This window comes from Podarcis melisellensis (assembly GCF_964234715.1).
Source record: "Podarcis melisellensis genome assembly, chromosome: 14".
Lineage (NCBI taxonomy): Eukaryota > Metazoa > Chordata > Lepidosauria > Squamata > Lacertidae > Podarcis > Podarcis melisellensis.
Window position 1 is genome coordinate 6,304,299 of NC_138546.1, and position 20,905 is coordinate 6,325,203.

General features: G+C 49.1%; 1 protein-coding gene across 6 annotated transcripts in view; it reads left to right on the plus strand.

Moving 5' to 3' along the window:
* The window catches only part of LLGL1 (LLGL scribble cell polarity complex component 1), a 79,594-nt gene that overhangs the window by 49,554 nt on the left and 9,135 nt on the right, over positions 1-20,905 (plus strand). For 4 of the 6 annotated variants that reach the window (XM_081889093.1, XM_081889095.1, XM_081889097.1 and 1 more), the window contains exons 5-18: positions 3,060-3,218; positions 3,593-3,755; positions 4,296-4,431; positions 6,193-6,247; positions 6,464-6,618; positions 7,844-8,061; positions 8,669-8,739; positions 12,443-12,596; positions 13,905-14,009; positions 15,514-15,806; positions 16,786-16,939; positions 18,220-18,373; positions 19,224-19,507; positions 20,160-20,424. In XM_081889093.1, the coding sequence (XP_081745219.1) occupies positions 3,060-3,218; positions 3,593-3,755; positions 4,296-4,431; positions 6,193-6,247; positions 6,464-6,618; positions 7,844-8,061; positions 8,669-8,739; positions 12,443-12,596; positions 13,905-14,009; positions 15,514-15,806; positions 16,786-16,939; positions 18,220-18,373; positions 19,224-19,507; positions 20,160-20,424 (2,366 nt within the window). The remainder of the gene's footprint in view (positions 1-3,059; positions 3,219-3,592; positions 3,756-4,295; positions 4,432-6,192; positions 6,248-6,463; positions 6,619-7,843; positions 8,062-8,668; positions 8,740-12,442; positions 12,597-13,904; positions 14,010-15,513; positions 15,807-16,785; positions 16,940-18,219; positions 18,374-19,223; positions 19,508-20,159; positions 20,425-20,905) is intronic. The other 2 variants (XM_081889094.1, XM_081889096.1) reach the window with 1 other exon arrangement.

The following is a 20,905-nucleotide window of genomic DNA, read 5'->3' on the forward strand; positions in this document are numbered from 1 at the left end:
TGGTGGCACCCACCCATCAGACGTCAAGGAAATAAACAACTACAGTCGTACCTCTACTTACATATCCCTCTGGATATGGAATCTTTGGGTTATGGCCACGGCAAACCTGGAAGTGTATACTTCCGGGTTTCGCCGCACACGAATGCGCAGAAGCGCTCAATTGCGCCACATGTGTGCGCAGAAGCGCACTTCTATTTACATAATTTTCAGGGTGCGAACGAACCCCCGGAACAAATTAAGTTCATATCTGGAGGGTCCACTCTACCCAACTTTTAGAAGACATCTGAAGGCAACTCTGTTTAAGGAAGTTTTTAATGTTTGATGTTTTATTGTGTTTTTAATAGTCTGTTGGGAGCCGCCCAGATGGGTGGGTTATAAATTAATTATTATACTTATTATTCTTAATTATTATTTGTGCAAGACCTGCTCTTGCCATGGCAAAATTAGAGGGCAGAAATGAGAACAGGCAAATCGAAATAATAATAGTAGTAGTAGTAGTAGTAGCGAAATTCCACCCCGCCACTCTGGGCAGCTTACCGTATGTATTAAAACATAGCGAAACATCAAACATTAAAAACTTCCAGAAACAGGGCTGCCTTCAGAGGTCTTCTAAAAGTGGCATAGCTCTTTATCTCTTTGACATCTGAAGGGAGGGTGTTCCACATGGAGGGCGCCACTACCGAGAAGGAAGCAAGACATTTGAGCTTTTGTGCAGAGGTAAATTTCAGACACTGTGGTCTAAACCACTGAGCCTAGGGCTTGCCGATCAGAAAGTCAGCGGTTCGAATCCCCATGACGGGGTGAGCTTCCGTTGCTCGGTCCCTGCTCCTGCCAACCTATCAGTTTGAAAGCACATCAAAGTGCAAGTAGATAAATAGATACTGCTCCGGCGGGAAGGTAAACAGCGTTTCCGTGCGCTGCTCTGGTTTGCCAGAAGCAGCTTAGTCCTGCTGGCCACATGACCCGGAAGCTGTATGCTGGCTCCCTCTGCCAATAAAGCGAGATGAGCGCAGCAACCCCAGAGTCGGCCATGACTGGACCTAATGGTTAGGGGTCCCTTTACCTTTACCTTAAATTTCAGACAGAGCTGCCGTCATGGAGACCTATGGTGGTAGAATGTCTGCCTTGTTCAATCCCAGGGTCAATCCCCAGCCTCCCTTTATACCTTGGAGAGCTGCTGCCAGCTAGTGCAGGCAGTATAAGGCCTCTTCCTCTGTTCCTGTGTCCAAAGCCCAATGCTCTGGGAACAAGCAACGGTTTGTCAAGCCCATTCCAGCTTCTGCTCTCACTCCTCATGTGCTAGGGAGCCACAAAAAGGACTAGCCGCTTGCCACGTGCGGTGACTTTGCACCCTTCGCTGGCGCCTGCTTCCCTCTCCTGGTTTTGTCTCCCAGCATCTGTAAGCTTGCATCTCTCGCAAGCAGGTGTCGCCGCTTCTCTGTGGTCTGTGCTTTTCGGATCCGAGGCTCTGAGCTGGCCGCGTGGCTTTAAAAGCGCATCACGGGAGAGGGAAGAAGAGCAGCTTTCTCTCGGGCTCCTCTGCTTGGGTGTGCCTGGTGGCGGTGGGTGGACAGCATTTGCCGCTGGTGCGCAGACTTTCTCCTTGAAATGCATTCGCTCTTTTGGGGGTGTTGACTATTCAGATTGGTTTTCCATTTGTGGGTGCGTGCAGTCTAGGACGGTGGTTTTCCAGCCGTGTTTCTGCCTTCAGAAATGCGAAACTAGCTTCTCAAGCCAACAGAATCTCAGGAGATTGCAGGGCACAGGGCGTCTTTGTGCTTGGCTTTGACCAGGCATAGGCAAACTCGGCCCTCCAGATGTTCTGTGACTACAAGTCCCATCATCCCTAGCTAACAGGACCAGTGGTCAGAGATGATGGGAATTGTAGTCCCAAAACATAGTTTGCCTATTCCTCGCTTTGACCATTGCAGTGGTAAGACCCCAAGGACCCAGGTGTAGCGCCCCACACAAAAGGAGCGGGTGCTTTTTATTTTTATTTGCAAAAATGTCTGTGCTGTGAACATCAACAATAAAACTGCATTTGCAAAACTAGTACAGGGATCTCCCCACTTACGCCAGGTCTGCCTTTCCGGGCACTACGCGTAAACGTGAAATCTCCTTTACAGTTGTACCTTGGTTTTCAAACAGTTTAGTTCTCAAACATTTTGGCTCCCGAATGCCGCAAACCCAGAAGTGACTGTTCTGGTTTGCAAACTATTTTTGGAATCTGAACGTCCGACACGGCTTCTGATTGGCTGCAGGAAGCTCCTGCAGCCAATCAGAAGCCGCTCTTTGGTTTCCAAATGTTTTGGAAGTTGAACAGACTTCTGGAATGGATTCTGTTTGACTTCCAAGGTACGACTATAGTGGACAACACCATCTAAAGAGCCACACTCCACCAAAAGTGAATAAAAATCTCCCGAAGTCCACCGCAGTCACTCTCTCCAAACCTCTTTTTCTCAAACTCCCAACTTTCCACAGGCTTCAAAGGTCGGCGTAAAGGCTCATGGCTTTGCAGTTGAAAGGCTGCTGGGATTGCTATCCATTTTCCTTCTCTTTTGGGGCCATTTTTACAGCTGCCCCCCTTTTAGGGGCCATTTTTGCTCTTTTCAGGAGACAAATACACGTGAGTGGGGAGACCCCTATATAAGCTGCAACACAAATCAGTAGAAGGGTCTCAGGATAGCTGGATTCCTCCTTAGGGAAAGCCTGGGTGAGCAGATGAGTCTTCTGCAGGTGCCTAAATGTCAGCACTGTAAGTGCCTGCCTGTTCTTTCTGGGAACACATTTGAAAGGGCTGGTGCCACCACCCTTAAGGCCCTGGTCTTTGTGGGTGCAAGACAAATCTCAGGGGCAAGCAGCCTTACTGAGAGCACCTCTCCCTAGGATTGAAATGACAGGGCAGGGGTGTGACGACGCAAGGCATTCCTGGAGGTCACTTTGGAACTCGCTTCCTTGGCAAATGCCCACGGCGAGAGGGTGTCCCAGAACACCTTGGAAAACCATTGGCCTGGCGATTGAGCAAGGATGGCTCCTAATCGCTCTCTCCTTCCTGACAGCTCCCCTCCCAGCATCACCCGGGTGACGGTCATCTTGCTGCGGTCAAGCTGTGACATGGCCTACCTCGGCACGGAAGGGGGTGGCATCTACTTCCTGGAACTTCCTGGCTTGACGCTGCAGGAGGACAGGACTCTGTACCAAGACGAAGTCCTGCAGAGGTGAGCTCGCCCCGGCGATGCATCCGAAAGGGTGGGGAGTGCAGTTCTCAGAGTGGAAAGGAAACAGGGGTCTTTCCTAACGACTCTTAGCAGCTTTAACAAATTACAGCTCCCAGAATTCCTTGGGGGGAGCCATGACTGCTTGAAGTGGCATCATAGTGCTTCAAATGTATGGTACGGATGCGGCCTAAGTCGAAGTATGAGACTTCTTACCACATTAGTGTAATGTACCGTGTTCATATAGTGTGTTGTTGTTTTTTAAAGCAATAAAAATATTTGAAAAGAAGTGTTTGGGCTCAATGACCACAGGGTCCCTTCCATGCCTGAAATTCTGTTGTTCTGTTGTTCTCCATCCCTGCCTTGTTATCCTGCAGCGTCCCCGAAGACTACCGATGTGGGAAGGCGCTTGGTCCGGTGGAATCTCTGCAGGAACACCCCAAAGATCCTGCCAAGATCCTGATTGGCTACAGCAGAGGCTTGATGGTTCTTTGGGACGGAAGCACGAGGGAAGCTGAGCACCTCTTTCTGGGCAACCAGGTAACTCTCTTTATTTCGTTTTTTGGGATTTTAAAAATATCCCGTCTTTCTCTCTCTAAGGAGCTCAAGGTGGCATCCGTGCTTCTCCCCAATCTCATTTAATCCCCACCACAACCCTGTGAGATGGGCTAGAAGCAGTGGCTGGCCCCCAAGGCCATGCCCAGTGAACTTCATGGCTGAGTGGGAGATTTGAACCCGGGTCTCCCAGGTCCCTGGCTAATTAACATTCTATGTCCTTTTAAATGGAGGTGGGAGAGGAGTTACTGTTTTGTTCTTGCACTTATTGCGTATTTTCCGTTCTCGTTTTGTATTTTTACGCTGGCTGTTCTTCATCTGAAGATCTCAGGGTGGCATGCAGATTAAATAAATAAAATATACGAATAATAAAATGCCGATGACCCGCCCCCCCCTGCTCTAACATGTTCTCTCCCCCGCCGCACTGACCATTCTGTTGTCCAGAGGCCTTTTTGCCCTTCCCTCTCTGTGTGTGTGTGTCCCAAATGCGTCAGGCCTCACGTTTTGGGTTTCCGTCTTTTGCAGCAGCTGGAGAGCCTCGGATGGGAGCGGAGCGGCCAGACGGTTGTGAGTTCTCATAGCGACGGAGGCTACGCCGTGTGGCCGGTGACGGGCGGCTCCCCAAAGACCCTGCAGCCGGCCACCTCCACTATCCCTTACGGTGAGGCTAATGGCTATAGGGCCTCTATCGGCGCTTGGTCCAGGCTCTGCATCCAGGGAACTTCAGTGTAAAAAAGGGGGAAACCCTCCTTGATGCACATGTCAAAATCACTAACTGTGGTGGAAAAGTGGAGAAAGACTGTGACTCGTGCAATTGGATGTTTTGCTTTGTTGGGAGCCGCCCAGAGTGGCTGGGGAAACCCAGTCTGACGGGCGGGATATAAGTTTGTTGTTGTTAGTATTTCCATTTATCTACCACCTTTTATTAAAAGATCTCAGGGTGTACAACATTAGCAACTGGCAGCAGAGGCTGGTCTAGTAGGATAATTGGAAGCGACCCTGAGGGTCATCTGGTCCAACCCCCTGCAATGCAGGAATCTCAACACGCGGTCCCCCATCCAGTTTGAAACCATACCAGAACCTGCTTAGCTTTGCAAAGGCGCTAGCGGTTTTATTGCTGCCAGTCTAGGTGGTGGTCTTGGCTGTTCACTTCCTCTTCCTTAGTCTCAGAATTGCCATTATAGAATTCAACAAGGGGGGAGGATCAGAGCCAAAAGTCAGAACATGTTGGCTCTGCATCCTGGGGCAATGAATCCCACAAGTTCCTCCTAGTCCTTTTGCTTGTCCTAAGCCTTACTAGTGTTCTCATATTGGTCCCATATTCTGGTATTGTTTGTGAGGAAGGAGGGGGGAAAACACAACCAAACTGGGAGGGGTGGCTAACACCCCAGAGGACAGGATCACACTTCAAAACGACCTTGACAGATTAGAGAACTGGGCCAAAATAAACAAGATGAATTTTAACAGGGAGAAATGTAAAGTATTGCACTTGGGCAAAAAAAATGAGAGGCACAAATACAAGATGGGTGACACCTGGCTTGAGAGCAGTACATGTGAAGAGGATCTAGGAGTCTTGGTTGACCACAAACTTGACATGAGCCAACAGTGTGACGCGGCAGCTAAAAAAGCCAATGCAATTCTGGGCTGCATCAATAGGAGTATAGCATCTAGATCAAGGGAAGTAATAGTGCCACTGTATTCTGCTCTGGTCAGACCTCACCTGGAGTACTGTGTCCAGTTCTGGGCACCACAGTTCAAGAAGGACACTGACAAACTGGAACGTGTCCAGAGGAGGGCAACCAAAATGGTCAAAGGCCTGGAAACGATGCCTTATGAGGAACGGCTAAGGGAGCTGGGCATGTTTAGCCTGGAGAAGAGGAGGCTAAGGTGTGATATGATAGCCCTGTTCAAATATATAAAAAGATGTCACATAGAGGAGGGAGAAAGGTTGTTTTCTGCTGCTCCAGAGAAGCGGACACGGAGCAATGGATCCAAACTACAAGAAAGAAGATTCCACCTAAACATTAGGAAGAACTTCCTGACAGTAAGAGCTGTTCGACAGTGGAATTTGCTACCAAGGAGTGTGGTGGAGTCTCCTTCTTTGGAGGTCTTTAAGCAGAGGCTTGACAACCATATGTCAGGAGTGCTCTGATGGTGTTTCCTGCTTGGCACGGGGTTGGACTCGATGGCCCTTGTGGTCTCTTCCAACTCTGTGATTCTATGAACCCTTGGTATTTTCATTGTTGTTGTTGTTGCTGCTGCTGCTGAGTGTGGCTAGTCCAAAGGGGCTTTGTGAGCTTCATTGGCCTCAAGAAGAGGTTGCATTTGGGGGGTTGTGAAGAAATGTGAGCCAGGTCTTTTTCTTCTGCTTGCGTCTTACAAAGCCAGAACGTCACTCCAAAATCTTCCTCTCCCGTTTTAGGTCCGTTCCCATGCAAAGCTATCAACAAGATTGTCTGGCAGACGTGCGACTCAGGGTAGGTCTCATCTCTGGATTAATAGTAGATTTTACTCCTTGCCTGTGCCCCTCCCGTGCCCTTGGCTTTTGCAACCTGTGCGATATTAACGTCCTCCTGGCTTCTTTTCGCCTACGGAGCTTTTCTTTTGCGATGGGTCGACGTGGGGGGGCTCAGAGGACGTTGAAGTTGCGTGGCCTTGTTGCCTGACTGCTGTTTCTAACTCCCGCCCTGTAGGAGCCCCTACATCATATTCAGTGGGGGGATGCCCAGGGCCAGTTACGGAGACAGGCACTGCGTCACCATCCTGCAAGGACAGACCTTGGTCACCCTTGATTTCACCTCGCGTGTCATCGACTTCTTCACCGTGTGCAACACAGAGGTAGAGGAGGGTAAATACCTTTTGATATTTTCAAACATCTCTCTGTCCCGCGAGGATATGTTTAGACAACAGCAGCCGATCTGATTTGTTGCATGTATATATCTCGACTTCTCTCCAAAGAGCTCAAAGGTGACCTGCACGCTTCTCCCCTCCTCCCCCTGCTTCCCCCTTGTTTTTATCCTCACCACAACAACCCTGCGTGGTAGGCTGGCTCGAGAGACAGCGCCTGGTCCTAGGCCACCCAGTGTGCTTCATGGCCCAGTGGGGATTTGAACCCTGGTCTCCCCAGCATCCTAGTCTAGTGCTAATTTACAAATCTGCAGCGCGACCACGCTTGAAGTACAGTGTGCCGTTCTGGTTGCCCCATCTCAAAAAAAGGGTCTTGGCGCTTTTAGAGAAAAGATGAGAAACCACCATAGAAGTTCATAAAATGATGCAGTGGTACCTCGCTTCAGGTTACATACGCTTCAGGTTACAGACTCCGCTAACCCAGAAATAGTGCTTCAGGTTAAGAACTTTGCTTCAGGATGAGAACAGAAATCGTGCTCTGGCAGTGCGGCGGCACAGGAGGCCCCATTAGCTAAAGTGGTGCTTCAGGTTAAGAAGAGTTTCTGGTTAAGAACGGATCTCCGGAACGAAATAAGTACTTAACCTGAGGGACCACTGTACGTGACCCAGAAAAAGTGGGCAGAGAAAAAAGTGTTTCCCCTTTTTCTTACAACACTAGAATTTGGGGACCCCCCGTGAAGCTGAACGTTGGCAGATTCAGGAAACATGAAAGAAAAGACTCCTTCACTCAGCATGTGGTTAAACTGTGGAACTCTCTCCCACTGGAGGCAGCCGCCGACTTGCATGGCTTTAGAAATAGGATTAGACAAATTCATGGCTTATTAGCCAGGATGGCTCTGCTCTGTCTTCACTGTTGGAGGCAGCAATGCTGGAAAGCACAGGAGGAGACAGAAAGCTCTTGTGCTCCCCTTCTGCTTGCAGGGTTTCCCAGTGATCCACTGTGAGAACTGGATGCTAGATAGGCCATTGGCCAGATCCAGCAGGCTCTTCTTAGGTTCTTAACCACTGCACCACAAAGACAAGAACTCCGTCGTTCTCTCCCTCTCTGTTTTCTCCATCTCTGCCTCTGTTCCTAAGTGGTCCTCTCTCCTTTCCTCCTCGGTCCTCCCTAAAGTCGATCCTTCCTGGCTCATCTTAACAGGTGCTTTCCTCTCTCTCCCTTCCAGAGTTCGACAACCCAACCGCCTTGGTGGTCCTGGTGGAGGAGGAGCTGGTGGTCATTGACCTGCAGACGCCGGGCTGGCCCACCATTCCTGCCCCGTACCTGGCCCCGCTCCACTCCTCGGCCATCACCTGCTCCTACCACATCTCCAACATCCCCCTGAAGCTGTGGGAAAGGATCATCTGCGCAGGAGAAGACCAGAGCCCTCGCCTCTCCTTTGTGGTGAGTTGGCACAGGGACGTCCCTGTTTAGGGAAGCTTTTAATGTTTAACAGACTACTGTATTTTAATACTTTGTCGGAAGCCGCCCGGAGTGGCTGGGAAAACCCTGCGAGATGGGCGGGGTATAAATAATAAATTATGATTATGATCATTAAAGCAGCCTCACCCCTTTGACCCTCTTGCATCATGGCCAGAGGGGGGTCTCGCTTCCTTTGATGACCCCCTCCCCCAAAAGAAACATGGAGCTGTGCCTAAAGGTAAAGGGACCCCTGACCACTAGGTCCAGTCGTGACCGACTCTGGGGTTGCGGCGCTCATCTCGCTTTATTGGCCGAGGGAAGCCAGCGTGCAGCTTCCGGGTCATGTGGCCAGCATGGCTAAGCCACTTCTGGTGAACCAGAGCAGCGCACAGAAACGTCGTTTACCTTCCCCCTGGACCTAATGGTCAGGGTCTCTTTACCTTTACCTTTACCTTACTACTACTACTATTACTACTACTAACAACAACAACAACAACAACAACAACAACAACAATAATAATACAAGGGCCTTTGCACTCTTTGGCAACAGTTCTCTTTACCCACGTTTGTCTCCATCTCTCTCTCTTAGCAGAACTGGCCCATCAATGGAGGAAGGAGCCTCGCACAGGAACCTACGCAACGGGGGCTTCTCTTGACTGGGTGAGTAGTGTTTTGGTTTCTCCCCAGGCTGTCCTCCTCCCATGTAATGTTGTTTGTGCCGAGTGTGATTTTTTTTGCATTGGGAGGCAGGATCTTGGGGAGCATCCTTCTTCCAAGCTGGGGGCCCGTCAGGTGGTGTTCAGCTGCCGTCAGCACCTGCCAGTGTGGTGCTGGCGAGAGCTGTGGTCCAGCAGTTTCTGGAGGGCCCCAGCTCTGCGAGATTGGGGAAGGGCCACAACTCGGTCGCTAAACATCTGCCTTGCTGGCAAGAAGTCCCAGGTTCAGTTCCAATAGCTTCTCCTGTTAGGGCTGGGAGTGACTCCATCTGAAATCTGGGAGAGGTGCTGCCAGTCAAGTGTGTAGACCAGGGTTACCCAAATTTGGATCTCCAGGTGCTTTTGGACTACAATCCCCATCATCACTGGCCACTGGTCCTGCTAGCTAGGGATGATGGGAGTTGTAGTCCAACAACAGCTGGAGACCCGAGTTTGAGAAACACTGCCCTACAGCTTTGGGGGCTCCCAGGCCTCATCTGCACTTCGCATTTAAATAGAGGGAATGTTAGATCATACTCTTTTTAAATATGTAATAAGCAATTCATTTTCATTGCAGTTTATCTGCTTTCGGACCAATCTAAACAGCTTGAGATTTCTTACGTTGCTCAGGTCCCCTCTGCACTTTGCGTCTTCATTTTATTTGGGTTGGTTTTTTATAATTAAATATCACTATTAATAATAATAGTAAGAAAACACCTACCAGTTTATAACAGTGATGCACAAAATCATACAGCAAAACCCATGTAAAAATGTTATAGTTTGAAATCAGCTAACCGTAAGGGACAGATGCATTCTTAACTGACGGAACAGAAGAGCTTTCAGCAGTTTTAAAAAGTTGGAATGCAAGGTGCACCTTGTGCATAAAGCAGGCATAGGCCAACTCGGCCCTCCAGATGTTCTGGGACTACAGTTCCCATCATCCCTGACCACTGGTCCTGTTAGCTAGGGAACATGGGAGTTGTAGTCCCAAAACATCTGGAGGGCCGAGTTGGCCTACGCCTGCCATATAGCATCGTCTGGTTTCTGGAAGCGCAAATTTGGAACAGGAAGAGTCGCCCCCCCCTGGATGTAGTGAGAATCCCGCCCCCCTTCACTTCTTTTGCTTTGGCTGCCTGGCAAGAATGCATCAGTTGTCCTTGCTGAGGGCTTCCCCTCTCATTCTCCTCGCCTTCCTTCCCTCTTGGCAACTCCTGAGCTGCTTGGTGTCAAACGTTACGTGGTCCAGTCTTCACTTTCCCCCTTGGGGAGCGCAGCCAAGGTTTCGCTAGCCAGAGGCAGCAGATGTTCAGGCCCGAGCGGAGGCTTCAAAGGCAGGGAAGTCGGAGCAAGCCGGCCAGATCCTGGCTCGCAGCCAACCTGCGGTGGTCTCTCTGGGCAGGAAGCGGCCCTTTCAGTTCTCGCATGAGCCATGAGTTGGGGTCTTTTGGCCACCACACACAAGCCATTATTCTCTCTGCCTTCCCACCTGCGAAATGGGGATAATTGGTGCGTCCTACCTTACAGGCATGATTAGAGAGGCCATTATAAACAAAGTGCTTCTTACAACTGAAATGTGCAATGAGTCACTTGTTATGGGTTCTTTTTTCCTGGTTGAGATAGAGTGAGGGGGAGAAGACCAGAGAAATCTATTCCAAAAGGGTGGTTTCTCCTCCCTGTGTTTTCCTTCCCCTTCCCAACCGCCGCATTTCCCCCGTCATGTGGAAGGTACTGTTATAAAGCCCTCCGAGACGCTGTTGCCAAAACCAATTGCAACCTGATCTCGTTTTCTTAGCTCACTCTCTTTTTCTCTCGCCCGCCAAGGGCAATCTGGTAATATTTGGCATCTGCGCCTCCCAAATTCCTCCAGCGTGCGGAAATAATAAAAAACTGGACTTTTCAGGTTTTGCTTTCGAGGGGCAAAGGAAGAAGTCGGGGAAGGATCAGATGATTAGAAAAGTGTGTTTGCAAAAGGATTGCGTCGCCTCTCTGCGCAGGACAGAGTTTGGTTTCATAGTAGGGGGGTGAGTTAGCAGAGCTGAACATATTAGCTGTAATACTGTCAAGGACAGAGTTGTGAACATATCGGGACCCCCAGATTCTTGCAGCTGGAATATTTTGTGGGGAAATCACTTTTCTTCTGCCAATGAGGTCATCTGTGCACCAATCTGCAGGGCATGTGGGGTGGGTGTGTTGTTGATGCTGAATCACATCAGCTGTCATCCTTGACCACCGTTAATGCTGGCTGGACCTGATGGGAATTGTAGTGTGACAGTACCTGTTGAGCCAAAGGTTAGCCACAACTGGCCTAGGCATCAGAAGAGAGTCTGTAGTCTGTCCCTGCTCAGGAGGAGAAGAGTGTGCCATTTATCCCTTGCCATTTGTATAATAATAATAATAATAATAATAATAATAATAATAATAATAATAATAAAATGCTTCTGGCAACAGGTTCTGCTAGCTTGTGCTACAATAAGCATGCACACCAGGTTGGGGCGGAACCTCTGGCCCTGCTAGCGTTACTGAGCTTCAACTCCCAGCATTCCACTCACAGCAAGCATGGCCAGGGATGATGGGAGTTGTAGTTCAGCAGCGCCTGGAGGCCGAAAGGTTCCACGCAGCTGAAACAACTTGCAAGAACTAGTTACAGGTAGGTAGCCGTGTTGGTCTGCCATAGTCGAAACAAAATTTAAAAAATCCTTCCAGTAGCACCTTAGAGACCAACTAAGTTTGTTACTGGTATGAGCTTTCATATGCATGCACACTTCTTCAGATACGAAGTGTGCATATCTGAAGATATGAAGTGTGCATGCACATGAAAGCTCAAACCAGTAACAAACTTAGTTGGTCTTTAAGGTGCTACTGGAAGGATTTTTTTTTTAGTTGCAAGTATTCTGCCTTATAGGATATCTTTGGGAGAAGCAAAGGCTAAGGCAGTGGTGTCCAAACTTTTTTCAAAGCAGGCCAGATATGATGAAGTGAAGGACCGTGAGGGCTGACCAAAGTTGTTGAGCTTTTTTGACTGAGATTGAACTGACCTGCAGGCCGGATTGGGCCCCTAAAATGGACTTTGGACATGCCTGGGCTAAGGAGTCGACCCTACACAAATCCAGAGTCCCTGAGGCGGTTGCATGGCGACTTGTATGCCTCCTTCCACAACTCTGGCAGCCAAGCTGGTGCCAAACATATTGCTCTGCTTTCTTTTGGACCACATCAGCCAGGCTGGGGGGAGGAGGCTTGACATCTGGGCTGCCCAGGACCTCCTTACACACTGCCCAAACTTGCACCCTGGGGAGGTCACTTGGGTGCTACTAACACAGCAGTTTGCCTTCACCCTCGGAGGCGCACTCCATTGCCTCTTGAGACAGATGCCGACAAATTCCTTCTCGGAACCCAAGCTAAGAGAGTCCCAGGTCAGAAGACGAGAAGCTGTGGGAGCAGGCCTATCTAATTCAGCTTCCTGTTCACACAAGTGCCTCAGCTCCGGGGATTCACCAGTGGCGAGAGGGCTCTTGTGGGGTCTCAGGCCTTGCTTGTGGGTTTCCCAGAACGGGCATCTGGTTGGCCACTGCGAGAACAGGAGGCTGGCCTGACCCAGCAAGACTCTTCTCACAATCTTACGGATATTTTTCACAACTGGCCTTTACCAAAAACAACCTTCCTCTCCACAGGCATGAAGATGGCACCGTCCGGTTCTGGGATGCTTCGGGAGTCTCCCTCAAGCCGTTGTACAAGCTGGGCACGGCCAACATTTTCCAGACGGACTGTGAGCACAACGACAGCCTGAACCAGTCTTGCGAAGAGGACTGGCCGCCCTTCCGGAAGGTAACAACCCCCTCCCTCCAAATGCCTTTGCACAGTGGGTGGGGGGCTCTTTGCTCATTGGGACAGAGTGACTCCTCTCGCCTCACAGTAGCTCTGTGTCTCTTGAGGTGTGCAGTTCAACAGGTATAGATAGAGATCTTCCCATTGCCTTCCACCCCCATCATTCAGCCCCGACACTGAGGTCCAGCTCCAATGACCTTCTGGCGGTTCCCTCCCTGCGAGAAGTGAGGTTACAGGGAACCAGGCAGAGAGGGCCTTCTCGGTGGTGGCACCCGCCCTGTGGAACGCCCTCCCCTCAGATGTCAAAGAGATAAATAATTATACAAGCTTCGGAAGACATCTGAAGGCAGCCCTGTTTAGGGAGGTTTTTAATGTTTGATGTTCTATCGTGTTTTTAATATTCTGTTGGGAGCCACCCAGAGGGACTGGGGCAACCCGGTCAAATGGGCAGGGCACAAACAACAACAACAACATTAACAAAACAAACAAACAACAATTGTTACTGTTACCTTGCTTGAGGGAGAAACCTTTGTTTTATGCCTGCAGTCCAATAGCAGGTTACCAGTAAGTCCCTCTTCCCAGGGAGTTCTGGGAATTGTAGCTCTTTCAGAGGAATGGGGGGAGTGTCTCTGCTCCCTTAACAAACTACAGCTCCCAGGGTTCTTTGGGGGAACGGACGGCTCTTGCAAGTGGTAGGGTACGGCTTTGAATGCACAGTGCTGATGGAGCCTCAGAGTAGAGAAGCAGCTAGCTCTGTGTTGATTTCTGCTACGTCGGTACTCGTTATCTTGTCTCACTCATTTCTAAACGAATTCAGCAATGCACCTTTTAAAATCAGTTCTCTTTTCTAAAAAAGATTTGGCTAATGCTTGTGGAATTGTGCCCCCAAGTGGAGGAAGGGAGTCATTACAGCTTTTGAGCTGGATGGAAAGTTTCATAGTCTGAACCTCATCTACGTAAAAGTAGATATTGCATTTTTTTAAAAAAACAAACATTTGCATGCTTGTTCATCGAGTGCAAGGCATCTTTCCCACCCCAGGCCCTTTTCGACCCATGGACTGTGGGGAGAGGGGGCGGTGTTTTCAGTATCAACCAGTTTGGGAAACTTTGTTCACGCGGTCTGATGAAACACTGCAGAAAGAGGCCCGCTGTGAGCTTCTCCTCTACTCCCAACCATATGAACACACACTCCAATATATACAGCACTTGACTGCTTTCTTCTTACAGAGGGAATTGTGTGGCTCTGATCTTCATATCCTTTGCTTCTCTCTCTCCCTGGAAATGAATGAATGGATATTTGTCTTCCAGGTTGGCTGCTTTGACCCTTACAGCGATGACCCCAGGCTGGGGATTCAGAAGATTGCTCTGTGCAAATACACAGCTAAGATGGTGGTGGCTGGCACAGCAGGGCAGGTAACTGGGAAAGGCGTAATTTTTCAGAACCCCATGATGCAATCCCTCCTAACCTGCCCACACCTGCCTGGCCCGGAAGCTCCAGCTGGTGCCGAAGGCAGCGGCCGGGCAAATGATGAGGGCAGGCAGCCAACAGCATGTCAGACCTCTGCTTAAGCAACTGCACTGCCATGCCGGGTTCCAGGTTATTGTGCTTGGTTCTCAAACTTAATCCGTTCCGAAAGTCCGTTCCGAAACCAAAGCGTTCCAAAACCAAGGCGCGCTTTCCCATAGAAAGTAATGCAGAATGGGTTAATCCGTTCCAGACTTTTAAAAACAACCCATAAAACAGCAATTTAACATGAATTTTACTATCTAACAAGACCATTGATCCATAAAGTGAAAGCAATAATCAATGTACTGCAGTCACACAATCAATCAGTAGCTGAACTGGGTTCCACACAGTCACAAAAACGAAACAAAAAGAGCCGCAGAAACAAAAATGCAAAATACAGTGGTACCTCGGGTTACATATGCTTTGGGTTACAGATGCTTCAGGTTACAGACTCCGCTAACCCAGAAATAGTGCTTCAGGTTAAGAACCTTGCTTCAGGATGAGAACAGAAATTGTGCTCCAGTGGCATGACGGCAGCAGGAGGCCCCATTAGCTAAAGTGGTGCTTCAGGTTAAGAACAGTTTCACGTTAAGAACAAACCTCCTGAATGAATTAAGTACTTAACCTGAGGTACCACTGTAAATAGGAAAAACAGACAGACCTTTTTTTTGTTTTTTCTTTTAATAATAAAAATTTATTTATTTATACAACAAAGAAAAAAACACACACAAAAAAACACAAATACCAAATTACACTTAAATTACAAAAATAACCATAGACACATAATTTTCTTAGCAAACAATAAAACATCTATTGGTCTTAACACTAAAGACCCAACTTCCCGTCTGTTCCATATTTCAAATTCATATTACTTATTGCCAATACACTTTTTTCATAATTAAACTTATTTTCAATAAATCTAGTTTCTTCTATCTACCTAGCAACTATTACTGAAGTTCCTCGAATGCTGCAACAGAATTTAAACTACTATATTTATTTTTCAGATATTCTTTGAAAACCTCCCATTTAGAAACAAATTCCTGTTTTGATTTGTTCTTTATTTTTTCTGATAAACCATCTAATTCGGCATATTCTGTCAGCTTTTGGATCCAATCTTGGAAAAACAGACAGACCTTAGTGCAACACTCAAAACGGAAGTGTGGCACTCAAATCAGAAGTGTAACACTCAAAACGGAGCATGTTCGGCTTCTGCAAAGGGTTCGCAAACCTGAACACTTACTTCCAGTTTTGCACTGGTTGGGTTCCAAGTTGTTTGATTACCAAGGTGTTTGAGAACCAAGGTACCACTGTATACACAAAGCCCTGAATTACATGGGTCCAGTGTGAAACTGAGAAGCACCTTCCGCTTGTCCCTGATCCCTGTCTTTCTGCCCCCCCCCTCCGTGGCAGGTGCTGGTGATGGAGCTCGCCGACGAAAAGTCGGAGCACCTGATCAACGTGGCCATGGTCGACCTCCTCCAGGACCGCGAGGGCTTCACGTGGAAGGGCCACGACCGCCTCGCCCCCAAGAACGGATCCCTCGCCTTCGCCCCGGGCTTCCAGCCCTGCGTCCTCGTCCAATGCATGCCCCCAGCGGCCGTGACGGCCGTCACGCTGCACTCCGAGTGGAACCTGGTGGCTTTTGGGACCAGCCATGGCTTCGGGGTGTACGATTACTACCGGAGGAACTCTGTGCTGGCCAGGTAGGGGGCGGGGGGGGGGCAGAGCGAGTTTTAAGGTGAAGGCACCTTCATTTGAATCCTCAAGCAATTCGTATCCGGGCTCAATTCAGAGTGCTGGTTTTGACCCTATAAATCAGGGGCAGTCAAGCTTTTTATACCTACCGCCCACTAATGCATCAGATTTTTTTGATTTAAATGGGATTTTTAAAATAAAAGGCTTTTGGAGGAAAAGTCTTTCTAAAGATAGTTTTCTATTTAAGTTACATTATAGTCCAAAGGCTATTCACCGGGAAATAAGGATTTGTTTTGAGTTTGGCATGTGTGCTGAAACTCAGTCTAAGTTTTTTTTTTTTAAACCGTTTAACCACATCAGTTAACAAACATGGATACATATGCTATAATGTTACTGTTTTAGTTAAATAAATTGTTTCAATTGTTATTGAGGAAATGATTATTTTTCTCCTTCCAATAAAGTACAGCAGAAAAGTTGTCCTAATATTAACAGTTAACTTATTAAACCTCACAATAATGTCATAATTATACATCTATGTATTTCTAATAGTATAACCAAATCAGAAATTTTGGATGTACAGTGGTACCTCGGGTTACATACACTTCAGGTTACAGACTCTGCTAACCCTGAAATATTACCTCAGGTTAAGAACTTTGCTTCAGGATAAGAACAGATATTGCGCAGCGGCAGCGGGGGGGGCCATTAGCTAAAGTGGTGCTTCAGGTTAAGAACAGTTTCAGTTTAAGAACAGACCCCAAGAATGAATTAAGTTCTTAACCCGAGATACCACTGTAAAAAATACTCTGAAAATTTATTATTCCAAAAATGAAACCTTCATCTGCTTGTAAATATTAAAATTATACCAGCAAGAATGAGTCTTTCTGTAAAAAAATGTTTTAAGTGAAGTCTTACTGACTAGTGATTTAAATTGTGATTTAAATCAATTTGATTTAAATCAAACTCACCCTTCTGCTGTCTCTCAATCAGGTGCACGCTGCACCCCAACGACTCCCTTGCCATGGAGGGGCCTCTTTCTCGGGTGAAGTCCCTGAAGAAGTCTCTCCGGCAGTCCTTCCGCAGGATCCGAAAGAGCAGGGTGTCCGGGAAGAAGAGGGTCAACACCAGCAGCCCCTCGAGCAAGGTGAGCGAACCGGGGCGCGTGCCCAGTTAGGAAAGCTGCGGGTTCGAGTTCTGGGTTAAACCCTAACAAAGGTTTAGGAAGGAAGGAAGGGAGAGAGGAAGGAAGGAAGGAAGGAAGGAAGGAAGGAAGGAAGGAAGGAAGGAAGGAAGGAAGGAAGGAAGGAAGGGGGAGGTTGAGGTTTTGGGACTGATGTGTAGATGTGGCAGCAGCAAGGAAAGGGAGCCTTTTTGTTTCCCAGTTTCCGGGGGAGAGATGCTTCTTGGAAGGGGCTGAACCTCAAAAGGCCCTGATTGGACAAAGGGGAAATGGCTCCGTCTCCAGGGGAAAAGGAGCCTGGCAAAGGCGAAAAATGGAGTGGAGAATATATAACAACAATAATAATTTATTATTTATACCCCACCCATCTGGGTGGCTTCCAACAAAATATTAAAATACAGTAATCTGTTAAACATTAAAAGCGTCCCTAAACAGGGCTGCCTTCAGATGTCTTCTAAAAGTCTGGTAGTTGTTCTTCTCTTTGACATCTGGTGGGAGGGCGTTCCATAGGGCAGGTGCCACCACCGAGAAGACCCTCTGCCTGGTTCCCTGTAACTTGGCTTCTCGCAGTGAGGGAACCGCCAGAAGGCCCTTGGCGCTGGACCTCAGTGTCCCGGCAGAATGATGGGGGTGGAGACACTCCTTCAGATATACTGGACCGAGGCCATTTAGGGCTTGAAAGGTCAGCACCAACACTTTGAATTGTGCTTGGAAACGTACTGGGAACTGCTGCCAGTCAAGGTAGGCAGCATTGGGCTAGATCAGGGGGAACCCTTTAGATGTTGCTGGCCTCTGACTGACTCCCAGTGGCGCCCAGCCAACAAGGCCAGTGGTCAAGGGTGAGTCAGAATCCAGCAGTCTCAAGAGGAGAACAGAATAAAAAGATAAATGGAAGATAAAAATGTGCCAAACCGGGAAGCCCTGGAGATAGTTGAGGATGGATGGGGAATGTGATATTGTAGAGCAGGGTGGCACGGAAATGTTTTTGAAGCATCACTCTAACTTTCTCACCTCTGGCAAAATTAATTTGATTGGAATTAATTTTATAATGAAATGATTTTATAATGTTTTATCGTTTTACTCTTGTTAGCCACTCTGAGCCCGGCTTTGGCTAGGGAGGGCGGGATATAAATAAAAATTATTATTATTATTATTATTATTATTATTAGTATTAGTATTAGTATTAGTATTAGTATTATTATTATTGACACAAATCTGCCTCGCCCCCCTCTTGCCCCCGTCAGGTGCAGGAGGCAAATGCCCAGCTGGCTGAGCAGCCCGGCCCCCATGAGGTGGAGATGACCCCCGTCCAGCGGCGGATTGAACCCCGCTCAGCCGACGACTCGTTGTCGGGAGTCGTGCGCTGCCTCTACTTCGCTGATACCTTCCTCCGAGACGGTAAGGAGGAGGAAGAGGTGCAACGCGGGTGGAAAGGGACCGGAGTCCAGGATGGTTGGGACTCTACTGCCCAACAGTCCCAGACACCCATGTCTGGTGGCAAGGGATGTTGGGAGTTGTAGTTTGACAGCGCCTGAAGGGCATCTAGTTGGGAAAGGCTGGCAGCATCAGTCCTGGAATTGGTCACTTGCCACGTTTAAAAGGCAGTTTATTCCGCTCTCACTGCATTCCGCTAACTCTTAATTCTATATTTGAGCTTTCATGCGATCCAGAAGCCACTTCTGGAACTTATAGTGAAGTAAAGCCCAACTTTGGTGCTCGTTTTCGTGTTACTTGCTTCCAGAAAAAACACAACCATTTGCAAATACAGTGGTACCTTGGGTTAAGAACTTAATTCATTCCGGAGGTCCGTTCTTAACCTGAAACTGTTCTTAACCTGAGGCACCACTTTAGCTAATGGGGCCTCTTGCTGCCGCCGCACGATTTCTGTTCTTATCCTGAAGCAAAGTTCTTAACCCGAGGTCTGGGTTAGCGGAGTCTGTAACCTGAAGCGTCTGTAATCTGAAGCATTTGTAACCCGACCACTGTAATATGGAAAGGAGCGCTAAACTTGTACTATGTTCCACTATAGCTCCACTATTATTATTGATAATAATAATTACATTTCTATACTGCCCTTCACCCAAAGATCACAGAGTGGTTTGCAATATAAAAACTCAAAAATAAGGTTCTTGGCCCTTAGAATCATAGCACTGAGAGGGACCTGGGAGGTCATCCATCCCAGCCCGCGGCTCAATGCAGGATGCCTTCTCTCACTACCTGTCTTCCCCCTCCCCTCTCCCCCCCACAGCTGCGCATCATGGGCCCACCATGTGGGCCGGCACAAACTCTGGCTCGGTGTTTGCCTACGCCCTGGAAGTCCCTTCGCAGGAGAAGTTTTCCGAGCGCTCGGTGGAGGCGGTCTTGGGCAAGGAGATCCAGCTCATGCACAGAGCGCCCGTGGTGTCGATTGCCGTCTTAGACGGCCGGGGGAACCCTCTGCCGGAACCGTACGAGGTCTCGCGGGACCTGGCCAAAGCCCCCGACATGCAGGGCAGCCATTCAGTGCTCATCGCCTCTGAAGAGCAGTTCAAGGTAATCCCGAGGGAGGGGCAGAATCTCTAGCCGTGTGAGAAAGTTATTTGGGTATCTAGTGCCCATGGGGGCCGCTGGCACCTCAATCTTACGAGGGCTGAGTCGGGGAGGTTCACAAAAAGTGTCCTCAGCAGTCCTTTTTTTGAGGGGGGGGGGTTGCCAAGTTATGAACAAGGCCAAAGGTGACCGCCCATTCAGAGTGAAGGCAAAGCATTGCCCTCTCTCTCAATTGACTGCCTGCCAGCTGCTTCTTTCTCCACCTCCTCTGTGTCAGTGTTGCCCTCGTAGAGCATGGCAGCAAAGAGAATAAGGACAAAACTGGAATCGGTTGGCTCTGCCTGCCGCTGGTTCTCTGGCGCCACCTACTGTTGGGCTCCCCGCCTTCTGCCCTGCCAGTAGCAATAGGCACCAGGCTGATTCTAACAAAACCGGGGTGGGTGCCGTTGTCCTGCAAGTTTGGCAAGGGGGCTGCTATTTTGCTTTGAGCTTCTGGGAACGTGAGAGAAGATGCAGTTCTTTCGGAGAAAAGAAATGAGTTTTCTGAGAACCTGCTCCCTCCTGAGCCAGGGAGCGGTGGAGCTTCACCTGGGCGGGGCTAAAGCCTTGCGCGTCCTCCTTGCGCCCACTCACTTCCCGCTGTCTCCCACTCCAGGTCTTCACGCTGCCCAAAGTCAGCGCCAAAACCAAGTTCAAGCTGACGGCCCACGAGGGCTGCCGGGTACGGAAAGTGGGGCTGGTGAATTTTGTCAGTGCGGCGTGCGAGGACTACGCAGAGAACTGCCTCGCCTGCCTCACCAACCTGGGGGACATCCACGTCTTCACGGTGCCCAGTCTGCGGCCACAGGTGCACTACGACTGCATCCGAAAGGAGGACATCAGCGGAATCGCCTCGTGCGTCTTCACCAGACACGGGCAAGGTGAGCCCAGAAGGAGCAAGGAGGCAACGTGGAGCAGGAGGAAGACTTAGACCCAGAGGGAAAGAGGGGGCCCCGTGGGGCAGGGACACTGAGACCTGGAAGAAGCTGGGAATGATGAGGCACTATGGGGTTGAGCTAAGGTAAAGGGACCCCTGACCATTAGGTCCAGTCGTGGCCGACTCTAGGGTTGCGGCGCTCATCTCGCTTTATTGGCCGAGGGAGCCGGCGTACAGCTTCTGGGTCATGTGGCCAGCATGACTAAGCCGCTTCTGGCGAACCAGAGCAGCGCACAGAAACGGCGTTTACCTTCCCGCCGGAGTGGTACCTATTTATCTACTTGCACTTTGACGTGCTTTTGAACTGCTAGATTGGCAGGAGCAGGGACCGAGCAACGGGAGCTCACCCCGTCGCGGGGATTCAAACCGCCAACCTTCTGATCGGCAAGTCCTACGCTCTGTGGTTTAACCCACAGCGCCACCTG